Source organism: Corapipo altera, unplaced genomic scaffold, assembly GCF_003945725.1.
Source record: "Corapipo altera isolate COAL_440 unplaced genomic scaffold, ASM394572v1 200, whole genome shotgun sequence".
NCBI lineage: Eukaryota > Metazoa > Chordata > Aves > Passeriformes > Pipridae > Corapipo > Corapipo altera.
This window is the reverse complement of record NW_020884992.1, coordinates 797,469-812,041: the sequence shown is the minus strand read 5'-3', so window position 1 is coordinate 812,041 and position 14,573 is coordinate 797,469. Positions and strand designations below refer to the sequence as shown.

The 14,573-nt window shown below is 52.2% G+C and overlaps 1 protein-coding gene across 1 annotated transcript in view; it reads left to right on the top strand.

Annotated features, from left to right (window-relative positions):
* The first annotated feature begins 417 nt into the window (after window positions 1-417).
* Window positions 418-14,573, top strand: part of CDK12 (cyclin dependent kinase 12) — a 29,630-nt gene continuing 15,474 nt past the window's right edge. Inside the window, exons 1-7 of the mRNA XM_027666359.1 lie at window positions 418-1,836; window positions 7,092-7,973; window positions 11,242-11,418; window positions 12,367-12,506; window positions 13,084-13,254; window positions 14,015-14,204; window positions 14,299-14,380. Of these exons, the coding sequence (XP_027522160.1) occupies window positions 809-1,836; window positions 7,092-7,973; window positions 11,242-11,418; window positions 12,367-12,506; window positions 13,084-13,254; window positions 14,015-14,204; window positions 14,299-14,380 (2,670 nt within the window). The 5' untranslated portion in view covers window positions 418-808. The remainder of the gene's footprint in view (window positions 1,837-7,091; window positions 7,974-11,241; window positions 11,419-12,366; window positions 12,507-13,083; window positions 13,255-14,014; window positions 14,205-14,298; window positions 14,381-14,573) is intronic.

The window sequence follows — 14,573 nt, the reverse complement described above, 5'->3', positions numbered from 1 at the left end:
TTTAACGGCGCGTTAACCGCCCGTTAGCGGCCGGGGCGGCGGGGCGGGGCACGGCTCCACGCGGCGGCGCGCCAGCAGCCTCGGAGGGCGCGGCGGGAGAAGCGGCGGGAGAAGCGGGCGCGGGCGCCATGGCGCTTCGCGGCGGGCCGGCCGCCAGGGGGCGCCGCCGCCGCCCCACGCCCCAATAAAAGTTCGCTGAGGGTGGGAGCGTCATCCCGGCGGATCTCGCGAGAGGACGAGCGCGCTCGCGCACGGGCGGCGGCAGGAGGAGGAGGAGGGACCGCGGGGAGAGGGAGGGAGGAGAGGGGGTGAGAGGGAGGCGCTCTCGCGAGAGTTGCGCGGGCTCTCGCGAGAGCCGCGGTGCCCCCCGGTCGGCGCCGCTCCGGGTCGGGCAGCGCGCGGGGGCCGGGCCGGGCCGGGGGCGGCTGCGCCGGGACCCGCCCTTCGCCCGGGGACCCTCGCCCGGGGATCCGACACCGCCGCCCGACACCGCGGGGGGGGGAGGGCAGCGCTCCGGGGGCCCCCCCGGCACCGCCTCCCCGCGCGCCGGGCCTGGGCCCCCGCGGATGAGGCGGTGAGGCCGCGGCCCTTCCCCCGCCCCCTCCCGGGGCCTCCCTTCCCCTCCCGGGTCCCCCCTCCCTCCCCGTCCCTCCCGCCTCCGCCGGGGCCTCGCGGCCCGCTCCCCATGTAGGAGGGAGGGCCGAGGCCCCGGGGCGGGCGCGGAGGGAGTTTGAGGGAGTTTGAAGCCCGGGGGGGGTTCCCAGGAGTTCCCCTCGGCCGTTCCCGAGCGCAGCGGGGGAAGGAAGGAATGCCCAACCCGGAGAGACATGGGGGCAAGAAGGACGGCGGCGGCGGGGCCTCGCAGGCGGGCAGCTCCAACAGCAGGGAGAGGCACCGCGCGGGCTCCAGGCACAAGAGGCACAAATCCAGGCACTCCAAGGAGTCCCCGCTGGCGGCCCAGGAGGCGGCGGCGCCCCTGGGAGCCGTGATCAAGCCGCTGGTGGAGTACGACGACATCAGCTCGGACTCGGACACCTTCTCGGACGACGTGGCCCTGAGACCGGACAGGAGGGACAGCGAGGACAGGAGGGAGCGCGGCGAGAGGGCGCAGAAGCACCGGCACCACCAGCACAAGCGGCTGCGGGAGCTGATGAAGAGCAAGCAGGCGGAGAAGGACAGGAAGCTGGAGAAGGGCCTGGAAGCCTCCAGCAGGTCCGCCAAGGAGAGGGTCTCGGGATCCTCCAAGAGGCTCCCGGAGAGCGACGAGCACCCCAAGGCTCCCTCCTCCAAGAGCGGCAACAAGGAGTCGCGCTCGGCCAAGGCGCACAAGGAGAAGTCCAGGAAGGAGCGGGAGCTCAAGTCCAGCCACAAGGAGCGCGGCAAGAGCCACCGCAAAAGGGACGCCCCCAAGAGCTACAAAACCCTCGACAGCCCCAAGCGCAAGTCGCGGAGCCCCCACAGGAGGTGGTCGGACAGCCCCAAGCTGGACGACAGCCCCTCGGGAGCCTCCTACGTGCAGGAGTACGAGCTGAGCCCGCCGCGCTCGCACACGTCCAGCACCTACGAGCCCTACAGGAAGAGCCCCGGCGGCTCCTCTCGCCGGCAGTCGCTCAGCCCGCCCTACAAGGAGCCCATGGGCTACCAGTCCAACGCCCGCTCGCCCAGCCCCTACAGCCGGCGGCAGCGCTCCGTGAGCCCCTACGCCCGCCGGCGCTCGTCCAGCTACGAGAGGGGCAGCGGCTCCTACAGCGGGAGGTCCCCGAGCCCCTACGGGCGCCGCCGCTCCAGCAGCCCCTTCGCCTCCAAGCGCTCCGTGAGCAGGAGCCCCATCGCCAGGTGCGTGGGGGTGGGAGAGGGCTGGGATGGGGATGGGAATGCCGGGGGTTAGCCTGTGAAGGGAATTACGGGAGAGGTGGGGCAGGAAGTTTTAGAAAGGGGATGGAGCGATGGGATGAGCGGGAATGGGTTCGTATGGGGAGAGTGGGGGTTTGGGTGGGATATTAGGAAAAAATTCCAGGGCCTCGTGTCTGTGTCTGAGTCCCAGCGCTTGGAACGCTCAGGTTTTGCCTCTTAAGAAGTTCAGTGAAGGGAACTTGCAGGAAAGGTGGGGAAAGATTATTTCCAAGAGCATGGAGTGGCAGGACAAGGGGGAGTGGACTCACATTGAAAGAGAGGAGGTTCAGGCTGGATATAGGAAGGAATTCCTCCCTGGGAGGGTGGGGGGGCCCTGGCACAGGTTGCCCAGAGAAGCTGTGGCTGCCCCTGGATCCCTGGAAGTGTCCAAGGCCAGGTTGGACGGGGCTTGGAGCAACCTGGGCTACTGGAAGGTGTCCCTGCCCATGGCACAGGGAGGGACTGGATGATTTTCAAGATCCCACTCCAACCCAAACCATTCCATGATTGGGATGGTTCCTCCTCCTCCCCACTGGTGCTGAGTTTGGCCATGGAGTGGTGTGTGTGGAGCTGCTTTGGTTGGGGTGGTGGCAATTCCCTTGGAACGGTGTCCACACTTTGGGAAACGCCTCCGAGCGTGGCAGGAGGCAGCAGCGTCCATGTTGGCTCTGGGCAGGGAGGCTGGATGAGCTCTGGGATTAAGTTACACCCACCTCTGGAGTGGCCTCTGGGCTCAGGAGCGGGATCTAAGGCGCTTTACCTGGTGGGAAGCTCAGCTGGGGGGAGCCTTTCACCTCTTTCTGGAAGCCTTTATCTGTTTACTCCGTGTGGGAACCTGATCCCACTTCTCAGGAGGGCTCATTTTGGGTGGATTTTGCTCTTTCTGAACTGATTTGTCTTATCTTTCCCCTTGGATCAGAGGTGGCCACGTGTGAACTCCATCTCTCAGCCTGAACTTTCTTTTCTCAGTTTCTTCTTTCCCTTCTGAAGTCTGGGCATTCTGGAAGGGTGAGGAGCCAACCAGCTGGATTTTGGTTTAACTCTCATTTTTTCTTTCTTCTTTACTCCATAACTTTGCTACAGAAGGAAACAATCACTTCAAGGTAGTTCTGTGTGTTTTATTTCAGATGTTCATTAATCATCCTGTTACGTGGCCAACATTGATTTTTTTTTTTTTTTTTTTTTTTTATTTTTTTTTCCCTGGCTTTGGCCTGTGTTCAGTGAGTTTCCAGTTGTCACCATGGATGCTGTGGAGCTTTGGCTGGAGCTCCATGGCAATTCAGATGTGACCTGGAATGTAATGGCCATAGGAATGCTCAGCCCCTTGGTTGCTGCGCTGCATCCTCCAGATCAGCACTTCCCAAAGGCTCTTGGAGTTTGGTCTTTGTCACTAAAACTTCCCTTCAGGAATGCTGCCTTCCATGGTGGACCTGCCTTTGTCCCTGCTGGGAGGCCTCTGTTGGTTTTACCCCCTGGAAGCTGTTATGTAAAATCTCTTTATTCCAGGCTGCTGCTCCCCTGCCCTGTTTTCTCTGTGTGCACCTGGGAAGCCCTCAGGGATAGGCCTGGAGGGTTTTCCCCTCCTTCCCCTCAATCCTTTAGGCTGCTCTTACACATTATGTACTAATATTTGGAAGAGAAGGGATACAGTGGCAGGATGTGTCTATAAATTGATATAATTGTGTGTTTTGACACTTGAGAAGTGTCAGTTCAGCCCTAAGCAGGGAGAAACCCTTGGGAACTGCAGTGGTATCCCAAGAGGTGTGTTTTCCCCTCAGGTTGCTCCACTTCCCAGGAGAACCTGGAGCTTACTCTGTGTAAATGGTTGGTTGCTTCTGAGTTCTGAAATCCAGTTACATTTTCCTGATTTTAAGGGAGCAACTTTGTGCTGCTTCCCTGAACTGCCAGACCCACTTTTTAAGGACATCTCTGACTCAATGTTGGACCCCAAACCAAAACAGGTTGCAAAGGTTATTCACTGTTTACACTCACCTTGTACTGAGGCAGCTGACTTTGGGCACTGACTCTGTCATCCCTTCTCTTGGTTCCTGTGGAGGGGCAGGAATATTTTTGGGAGAGAAAACCTCTTTTTAACTGGCACACTCGGGCCCTGAACACCTGACTGTGGCTTACGTTCTTCAGGCTTTTCTGGGACACTCAGTTATTTCCACTGAGTGACAACATGAGGGTTTTTTGGTGCATTCTGCATTTCCTTTCATCTCTGTGTCCAAAACACGGCGTTAAGGGACTGAATCCCTGTGCTGATTGGAGAAAATCCAGAGGGGTTGCACTTCCAGTGGCTGTGGAAAACAACTCTCTCTTCCCATCAAGCGGGAAACAAGGAGGATTTGGTCAGCAGGGAAAATAACAGATGTGCTTTGCCATTCTGTGTAGAAACCGTTGTCATTGCAGCAAAAACAGGGAGATGGAATTCCAGAGTCCTCCAGCTTGCTGGAGGTGGGATGTGCTGGGTGCTGAGTGTAGTGGTGAGTGAGCACATCCTGGAGTTTGGGGTTCTTGCCTGTGGTGAAAGGTCTTTGGGCATTCAAAAAATGAAGAAACAGAGCTTGTTTCCTTGAGAAATTCGAGCACTTGGGCTTCCCAGATACCACTTTGCACTTCATTCTTAATTTCTGTTTGTGGGTTGGAGCAGGTGAAACGTTTTGGTGCCTGCAGGTGTTCCTGGGAAGGTTGTTAGTGGGTGATGTGGGGCTTTGCCACCTGGTTGCAGGTTCCCTCTGTAACACCCATTAACCAGGGCCCTGCTCAGCATGAGGAGTCTGGAAGGTTCCAGCATTCCCATCTCCAAAGGCCATTCCAGTCTTCTGCTTGTGTGAGTTAAATGAATCTCACAATGGTTTTTATTTGGATTTTTAGGTGAGGCATCATCCTCAGCTCTGTGTTCACTCTCAGTCCTCGTGGTTGGTATCTTCCCTTTCTGGTTTCCAGTTCTAGAGGGACAACAAAGTGGTTTTTAACCCCAGGGCATTTTTATCCAGAAGATCTGCATTTGATACTGACTTTCCCTTTATCCATCCTGGATGACATTGTCAAAGCAAATAAGGTGTGGAGTCCTCATTAATACACATTAGAGGGTGAAAGGGGTAAAAGTACTAATAAGTTGCTGCAGGCAAAGCCACAAAAGATTGTTCCAGAGGATGGAAAGGGTTCTCTTCCAAAAGCAAAACCTCCCTGTGCACCTTGTGTGCCTTGTTACATCTGTTTTGAGATACCCAGTGATAAAAGGCCCCTCAGCAGGTGCTTTGGGTGTTGGGTATTGGTGTTTTTGGGGCTGCTGATGGTCCAGTGATGGGAGATGAGGTTTGTTGGAGTGATGTGGAGCTGGGAAAGCAAGAAGGCTTCTGGATGTGGGGCCTTTTTCAGGTCTGACAAAGCAGCTGTAAACACCAGCCTGGAAAATGGGCTTGGACACAACAGCTCTCTGTGTGACCAGGGTAGGTGATTGTTGTTAGTGAAGAGAAAACCTGGGCTGGTGGAAGGTGTCCTTCCTGGGACTGGATGAGCCTTAAGGTCCCTTCCAACCCATTCCATGGATTGGAGTAACTCCTGGGGGTTACTCCAGTGGTGAGGGAGGGTGGGAAACAAGGAGCAAGAAGTGGAGTCTTTCAGCACCTTAAACAGCCCATCCTGGAAGGATTGCAGGAGGGAATGCCAACCCCAAACTGTGGTCCCACAGGGTTCATTAGGAATGTTTTCCTCAGCCCCAGGTATCTTGGAGTCTGGTGAAAAGGTACCTGCTGTCCCAGCTCCTGGTGGCAGGTGAGCTGTGTCCCAGATCATCAGTTCCCTAAAAAACCTTGGAAAAAGAGACGATCCTGAGGCAGAACTCCTGGTGTGTTGAAGAGGCAAAACAGCTGAGTGGCTTTAGATCCTGCTTTTTCCTCCCTGTGGTTGTATGTTCATTTTGTGAGTTTAAAGATGAGGACCTGCCTGCAGCCCTGGTGCTCTCCTGGGGTTGTACCACTGAGAGAGAGAGGAATGCTGATCCTTGGAGCAGTGAGGGAAGGGGGTTCTGGTGAACCTCCCCCAGTCCCAGCTGCCCATCCTGGCAGGTGTTTGTGGTGACGAGCCAGGAGCTCTGTGTTACCTCAGCTCTCCAGTTTATTTTGCCAATATCGATTGTCTCGGGATAATATTAATTTTTGTGGCACTACAAAGAGTTCAGGCCTCGTTGTTAGTTGTGTTCTGAGCGTTGTTACAGGCGATCCAGGGCTGCCTGCCTGTGTTTGGACTTGTTTGGGATGAGGTGTGTGTTTTATAGCTGCTCTGGGACTGTGTTCTGAGAGAATTCCATGTTTTCCAAATATGCCCTGAGTTATCACAGAGTGTTGTGTCTATGACAGTATTTATAGGGTCTGATCTCAGAATGTTTGGTTTTCCCATACCATTAAACCTTCTGTCTCAACATCCAATCCTGGTTCCTGCTGGAGTGGTTCTGGTTTATCAGGAATTTTGTTGTGGACTCTGGAGGTTCTAGTTTCCACTTCCATTTTATTTTTTCACCCAGTTCCCCCATCAGTCTCCCCTGAGCTGGTGGTGGCTGCTCTCTCCTGAGCAGGTTCAGCCTGATGGTGTGAGGTGTTCCCTGCCTTGCTTTGCTCACAGCACAGGTTTTCTGTGATTATTTCTGCAGAAATACATGACTTAGAGCCCATTTATTGTAGAGGAAGACCAAGACCTCAGAAAAATTGCTGGTTTGTTTGTTTTTATTTTTTTCATTTCTCCCAAATCACACTGTGCAAATTGGACTTCTGACAGCAGTAAAAGAACCAGGGGGGGAAATGAGCTTGAAGTGTGTGATTTCCTGAGGCAGATTTGCTCTCTTTTTATCCATTGTTTCCTTTAAAGTTGTACCTGATTCCCGTGAAGGATTCCCAAACTGCCAGCTCATCCTCTGGACTGAGGTCTCCTGTTGGCTCCGTGATCTCCTCTTTTCCTTGGGGATTGTCCAGCCTTGGTCCTTGGTTTCTGGTGTGATGGTGAGGGTGGTCCTGGCCCAGGAAGGCTGGATGGTGATGGTGTGAAACCACTCCTGATTGACTCAATAACCCCTTTCAGCAGCTTTAATCTCTCCTGACGGGGTGTTGAGGACCCTCTGACCTGCCCAAGCCCGGGTTCAGTGGTTGGTGAGTAGCTCAGAGTTTGACAGACGCTTCCTTTCGTGTCTCTCTCCCCAGGAAGTCCGTGAAGTCCCGGAGCCGCAGCCCTGGATACTCAAGACACTCATCTCACAGCAAAAAGCAGAGGTCTGGGTCCCGCAGCCGCCATTCCAGCATCTCCCCCACGAGGCTCCCGCTGAACTCCAGCCTGGGAGCAGAGCTCAGCAGGAAGAAGAAGGAGCGAGCGGCCGCGGCAGCAGCTGCGGCCAAGGTGGACGGGAAGGAGGCGAAGGGCTCCCCGGTGTTCCTGGCCAGGAAGGAGAACAGCCTGGCCGAGCTGAAGGAGGCCGGGCCGGAGTCTAAAAAGGCCACCAAAAGTGTTAAATTGGAGAAGGCTCCGCCAGACCCAGAGTCAGTGAACTTACTGCACAGCAACGCCGAGCCCAAGGGCCCCGCGGAGCCGGCGAGGGCCCGGCCGGAGGAGAACGCGGAGCGCAAACATCCCGCCCCAGCTCGGGACTCCAAACCCTCGGGAACAAAGGACTCGAAGCCCGGAGCGGCGGCCGAGGACCTGGTATCTCCAAAGGAGACAGACACAGCGGAGAAGGAGATCCCACCCCCCCTGCCCTCAATCAAGTCCCCCCCTCCACCCCTGCCCACCACCACCCCTCCACCTCCGACTCCGCCGCTGCCGCCTTTGCCTCCGTCTCCCGCCGTCCCGCCTTTGCCTCCAGCCCAAGTGACTCCTGTCCAGGCCCCTCCTCCAGCCCCAACGTCTTTGCCATCCTCCTCCCACCCAAGGACGTCTACTTTATCCTCTCAGGTGAACTCCCAGTCCTCTGTGCAGGTGGCTACAAAAACCCAAGTGTCTGTGACGGCTGCTATCCCACACCTGAAAACTTCCACCTTGCCTCCGCTTCCGCTGCCCCCTATTTTAGTTGGGGAAGATGACTTGGATAGGTAAGGTCACGCCAGAGCATCCCCTTTGCATTGAAATAACGAGGGGTTTGAGGGGAGTTTGGCAGCTGGGAGCTTCCCCTGCAGGGTACAACTGTCCCTGGGATAGGTGTGTTATCCCAGGGCCGCTCCAGGTGTTGGCCCTGGCAGGTTTCTGTGGGGAGTTTGATGATCCCACTCAGGTAGTTACCTCTTATCCCTGTGGGAAGCAGGAGTTTGGCTGCTGCTTAATGAAGGTTTCCCCTCTTTGGTCATGTTTATTGCAGGGATGGAACGTGGCTCTGGGATTTTGCACCTCTTTGTGTTGCAGCTGTTTGCACAGACTCACTCTTTTAAATCGCTGGGGTTTTTGTTTAATTCCTCCAAAACTTGTACTTAAGGAACAGGGAAGAGCTTCCAATCCAGGGACACAAACCAGAGCTTTTTCTGTTCCCAGTTCACCAACCATGCAGGTCGTGCCCATGGGTAAAACCAGCACTGGTTGAACTTAAATATTGTCTTAATTATTGAGTCATTAATACAAACCCTTACTGCTTGAGAAGTAGGTATTGCTTAAAAATGAGTGAAACTACACCTACTTCAGCTTGATTTCCTGTAATTCCTGATCAAAACATGCAGACTTGGCTCTGTCCTGGAACTGGAGCTCGGGCTGGGCTGGGGGTTGTCATGGCTTCTGTGATGGACTCATCTGGAAAACCTCATTGTGGGGCTTTTATTTTTGGTGGGAGGAAGAGGGGAAAGGAGCAGGATAACCAAAATGGAGATGGAAAAGAAGAAACCCAGATATTTATATTTTCTTTCTCTCCCTTCTAGCTGTTGGTGTGTTGTAGTGCTGTTAACTCCAGGTCATAAGCAATATATATTTATTCTTTTTCCTACTTGACTTGCTTAGCCTGTAGTTCCCTAAAAACTTCTGTATATTCCCAACCACTAAAGATGTGCTTGGTTTTGGGCAGTCAGCTTCTGACTCGATACAAAATCACCCTGTGGTCAAGTGAACTCCTTGTGTTCCATATTCTGATTATTGAATTGATTTCCATGGTTTATCCTGGTATTGATGCCAATCAGGGAAATGTTCTCTCTGCCACCAACCTAAAAGTGAGGTTCCTGTGTGGTTGTTGCCCTCCCTGAGCTGTGTGATGTTGTTCAGCAACTAATACTGAGTTTAAATGTCTCTGTGATCAGCAGGAGCTTTGAACAGATTTTCCCAACCCAAATGCCAGTCAGAGCAAATCCTGCTGCTCTGTTCCCTCGTTTCCAAACCCAGAAGTTGTCCTGCAAATCTCTATTGTATTATTTTTTTTTTTTAGCCCCTTACACCCAGAGCTCTCTTTTACCACCCAGGTGTGGCTTAGTTTTGTTTTATCCCTGACCTCAGGGCTGGGGATGATGAGGGGGATTGGAGCAAAGCTCAGTAAGTGGCTTTATGTGACTTTTTCCCAATTAAAGGGTGGGAAATCCTGCTCGTTTTGCTGAGTCTGGTGGCAGTTCCATGTGGCAGAATCTCCCCCTTAACCAACTGCCTTCACATTTATGGGCAAAACTTTCTGAGCTGGACTTTTTGTTGTCCTTGCTGAGCCTGGGGAATGTTCCAGCCCCGAGCACAGGGTCGGAAAAGGGCTTGGAAGTGTCCAAGCACGAAAAGCACCTCGTTCAATTAGAGGCTCTTTAACCTCTCCAGGCTTACAACCTCCTGCAATGCTTTTAGACCTCACAGCAAGTCCAGGGGATTCACCAGGGGAGCAGAAAAAGCTGTTTAGGAGGAAGAGGCACAAACTCTGTGTGGGTTTGGTGTCATGCTCCGAAGGGGCAGAGCTCATGTAGCTTCCTGGGAACATCTGGCTGAGTGATGACAGCACCAGCCTGGTTACAAGCACAGATCCAGCTGCTGGCAGTGCTGCCTTTCTAGGCTTGGCATCCCTGCTGTTTTAGGGGAGAAAGGAGCTCCAAGGAGTCTTTGTTGGGCTGTCTGTGCTCACCCTTTCTAATTCCTGTGCTCGGGCAGCTCCAAAGGGTCTGTTTGATTTCCTGGCTCTCAGAGATGTTCTGGGGCAACTGAACTTCCAGTGACCCAGTGCTGACCTGCAAGTAGGAAACTGAGCATGGATAATGGCAAGGGAATGGGAATTTTTTAGGAGAAGGGGCCTCCTGAAAGGCCAGGCACTGCAGGCTGACCCTACCCTACACCTTCACCCACCAAGGTCTTGCAAAGAGCTGACTTTTGAGGGGTGTCTGTAGAAAGGCTGAGCCTTTGAGACGTGGTTTGGTGGTGAATGTGACAGTGTTGATGGTTTGACTTGATCTTAGAGGGCTTTTCCAGTTAAAGAATTCCATTATTTCTTATATAGATATTTAAATACTGTTATTCTGCTCCTCAGGAGTTTGCAGTCAATAGGGGCTGAGTTTTAGCCTGTCCAGCTCTCCCACTTCAGGTGTTTCTTGTCTTCCTCCTTCCTTAACTTGGTTTCACAAGAGATTGTCATGCAGATTAGGCAGAGTCTAATAAAATAATTGGGAAAATGACCTACTTCCATCAGTTCATCTGTGCTGAAGTGTCAGAGCTGATGGTGCTGACAAACACCAAACCTGCTCCTGCCCTAAAAACACACCTGGGAAGGTTGTTTGGATCTCTTCATCTTTTTATGGTGAAGCAGAGAATTCCTGACTTTTCAAACCCAGGAATTCTCCTTGCTGAGGACACGAGAGGCAAAGTGGGTTCTTTCTGCTCACGTGACTCTTGCCAGTCTGAACCAAACTCCTGATGCCACTGGGAACTGGATTTTAAAAAATCAACTCTCGGTTTCTCAGCAGCATTCAGGAGTTAAAGCCACATTTCAGGCCTTGCTGTGAAGTTAAAAGTTGCTCATGGAGAGAGGTTTAGCTCTGGGTCTGTATTTCTGGCAGCCCTTACCAAGTCATGCATTTAATTTGGTGATGATAAGTGAAGTAAATAGGGGAAGTAAAGGTCAGAAAGTGGGTTCTGACTGATGCTCTGAGCTGTCTTATAGGAAGCTCCAAATGACTACTGATTTGTGCAGATGGAGCAAGTCCCAGTGCAGACCTGTGTGTTTATTTAGTGCTGTGTTCAACTCTCACACTTTTCTCTCCTGTTGTACGGGCGCTCGAAATTTTAAAGCTGTTTTATTTTATACTTGGGCCGTGCTAATTCTGACACTTCTGGTTGTCAACCAGAGCTGTTGTCCTGCAGCAGCTTTTTTCCCCTGTGTTGAGTCTGACTCCTCCTGTGTTGTGTTAACTTTCCGGAGTTTAGTCCAAAGGAGATTCTTCCTCCGAAACCTGTGAAGAAGGACAGAGAGCAGAGACCACGCCACTTACTCACGGACCTCCCGCTCCCCCCGGAGCTCCCCGGGGGGGACCCATCTCCTCCCGACTCCCCAGAACCAAAGGCAGCCACACCACCTCAGCAACCCTTCAAAAAGAGACCAAAGTAAGCCTGGCTTTGTTGTTTGTGGGTTTTTTTTTTCACTAGTGTGAGAGCTCTTTATGGAGGGAAGTGAAATGGGGAGGAGACAAGTTCCTATTTCTGTGTTTTCTTGTATAAACACCATTTCCTGTGGGTTGTTTCGTATTTGGACCCTCATTTATTTGAGGATTAGTGACAGAAGTTGCTGGAGTGTGCCATGTTCAATCTCCAGCCACATCTACCCCAGAAGCTCTTTAATTCATCTGTGCCCACAGCCCTGAGAAACCTCTTCATGAGCACCCCTGTGTAAAGCTCGTGGTGCCTTTAGAAGTTGGTCATTCCAGATAGGAGATGTCCTTGTTTTCTTGATGCATTTCATGATTGAAGTGTTGGTGATGGAACTACCCTGGCACAGGTTGCCCAGAGAAGCTGTGGCTGCCCTTGGATCCCTGGAAGTGTCCAAGGCCAGGTTGGAGCAACCTGGGCTGGTGGAAGGTGTCCCTGCCCATGGCAGGGGGTGGGAGTGGATGGGCTTTTAAAGGCCCCTTCCAATCCAAACCATTCCACAATTCCATGATTCTGTGTTCCAGGAATACAGAACTTCCCCTGATAACAAAGTTCAAGCAGTTTTTGAGGCAGCAAACTCTCTTAGTCTTCTGTACAGGGCATTACACTGCCTTGTAAATAAAAATCAAATATCCAGCATGTTGTGAAATAAGACAGTAATTTCTGTCCTAATGTAGCATAATAATGCTCTCCAGGATAATATTCCTGCCTGTACCTGGAGTAGTTGGGATTATACAGCAAAAATTCATTGAACTGTCCCAAACATTCAAATTTTTGGGAACACGAAGCCGACATTGCTGAGCTTTGCCTTTGGGGTTTGGGGGTCAGTTCAGCAGCCAGGCAGGTGGCACTGGGGTGGCACTGGGGTGACACTGGGGTGTCTCACAGGCCTGTTCCCTCTCCCAGAATCTGTTGTCCTCGGTATGGGGAGAGGAGACAGACGGAAAGCGACTGGGGGAAGCGCTGTGTGGACAAGTTTGACATCATTGGGATTATCGGAGAGGGGACCTATGGGCAGGTCTACAAAGCCAAGGACAAGGACACAGGTAAGGCTGGAGAATGGCTCCAGGTGAATTCCACCTTTGGAAGCTCATCTTGCTGTGGGTATGCTCAACACTCATGGTGTGGCTGGTTGGTGACCAATCCCTGTAGAACTAGAAATGGCTCCTGGAACAGGCACTTCCAGAGGGCTGGAAGAACAGGAGCTCTGAAATCCTGAGCTAGTGCCCAGCTTCCCACTCTGCCTGTGAGATCCTGTGCCCTGGGTGTGTGGTTTGACCCTTGGTCAGGTGGTTGTGGCAGCCACAGATGCCAATTAAACCTCTGCTTTTTAGGTGAGCCTGTGTCAGACTCGATTGTAGCAGAGAATAGTGGGGAATTCCGGGGTAAATGTATGTTCTCCTGTGTGAGTTCCTGCTGGAGCAGCTTAGGAGGAGCACAGGTGTCACCAGTCCAAACATGATAACTCCTGGCAGAGCAATTTAACTGAATTTAGGGGGGTAACTAAAGCTGCCTCTGCCGCCCTTGGTGGGTGTTTGTGCTCGTGGCTCCTTCCAGCTTCCCTGGAGCCCCGGGGAGGGCTGGTGAGGAGGGCAGGGCGTGACCCAGGTGTGCCTTGGGCAGGTGAGCTGGTGGCCCTGAAGAAGGTGCGCCTGGACAACGAGAAGGAGGGATTTCCCATCACAGCCATCCGGGAGATCAAAATCCTGCGGCAGCTCATCCACCGCAGCGTCGTCAACATGAAGGAGATCGTCACGGACAAACAAGATGCACTGGATTTCAAGAAGGACAAAGGTACCTGGTTGCTCCAGCTGTGGGTTTTCCAGCAGCCACAGACGTGGTGCAACTCGTTGGTTTAGTGCAAAACTCAAAATCTGAACTCTGGGGTGGCTTTGGGGGTTTTTTTGTGTTCCTCCTTTATGAGCAGTTCCAGGGAGTTTGGCAGCAGAGCTCGGCCTTTCCTCAAAGGATAGATCCCAGTTAAAGTGAGTTGTTGCACTAGAAGGATGACTTCATTTCTACAGAGTCACAGATGAACAGGCTTTAACAAAACAAGGCCTTTACCAGGGTCACTTCTAACACTGATTAGTGGCAACAAACTTATCAATAGTGTGAAAAGTCTTGTGTCTGTCACTGTGGAAGGAGGGTGTTTTATAATCCCACTGGCTCTTGTTTGGGGCCTTCTGTTCCATGAGAGAGAAGGGAGCAACACAAACATGAGTTCAAACCACGCATAGCAGTGATCTCCTCAACAAACTCTCCTGAAGGGAAATAACCAAAGCAGGTGGGTAAACATGGCCAGGATTTCAGAGGAATTTATTTGGAGTGCACATTTAATTTCAGATGTCAGCTTGGAGGGGCTACTTAGTTGTTTTGGGGTTGTTTTTTAACCCCTTAGGGGGGAAAAATTCACGTAGGACCTTTAAGTCCTAAACATCCCACGACTGTTAAAGACAACAGTGCACAGAAAAGACTATTTCAACAATGGAATCTACTTTCACTCCTCCTTTTTTGTGTCTCTGCTCTTCAATCTTTTCTTTGTTTCTTATCCCAGGTGCCTTTTACCTTGTGTTTGAGTACATGGACCATGACCTAATGGGGCTGCTAGAATCTGGCTTGGTACATTTCTCAGAGGACCATATCAAGTCTTTCATGAAACAGTTAATGGAGGGTCTGGACTATTGTCACAAAAAGAACTTCCTTCATCGAGACATTAAGTGCTCCAACATCTTACTGAACAACAGGTAACCTGGGGGTGGATCCACCTCTCTCCAAACTCTTCCCTGTGCTCTCCCTGAGAGGACATGTTGTCCTCACCTTGGCTGTGCTCGGGGGTAGGAGGTGTGGGAATAATCCTGTCCATAATTCCAACCCCGTGGCTGGATATCCACCTCAAGAATTCCTCTGGGATATTGGCCCAGTGGGAAGGGTTTGTGGTAGAGATGACACTGAATTATTGCCTTTTTTTTCCTTCTTTTTTTCCTTCTTTTTTTCCTTCTTTTTTTCCTTCTTTTTTTCCTTCTTTTTTTCCTTCTTTTTTTCCTTCTTTTTTTCCTTCTTTTTTTCCTTCTTTTTTTCCTTCTTTTTTTCCTTCTTTTTTTCCTTCTTTTTTT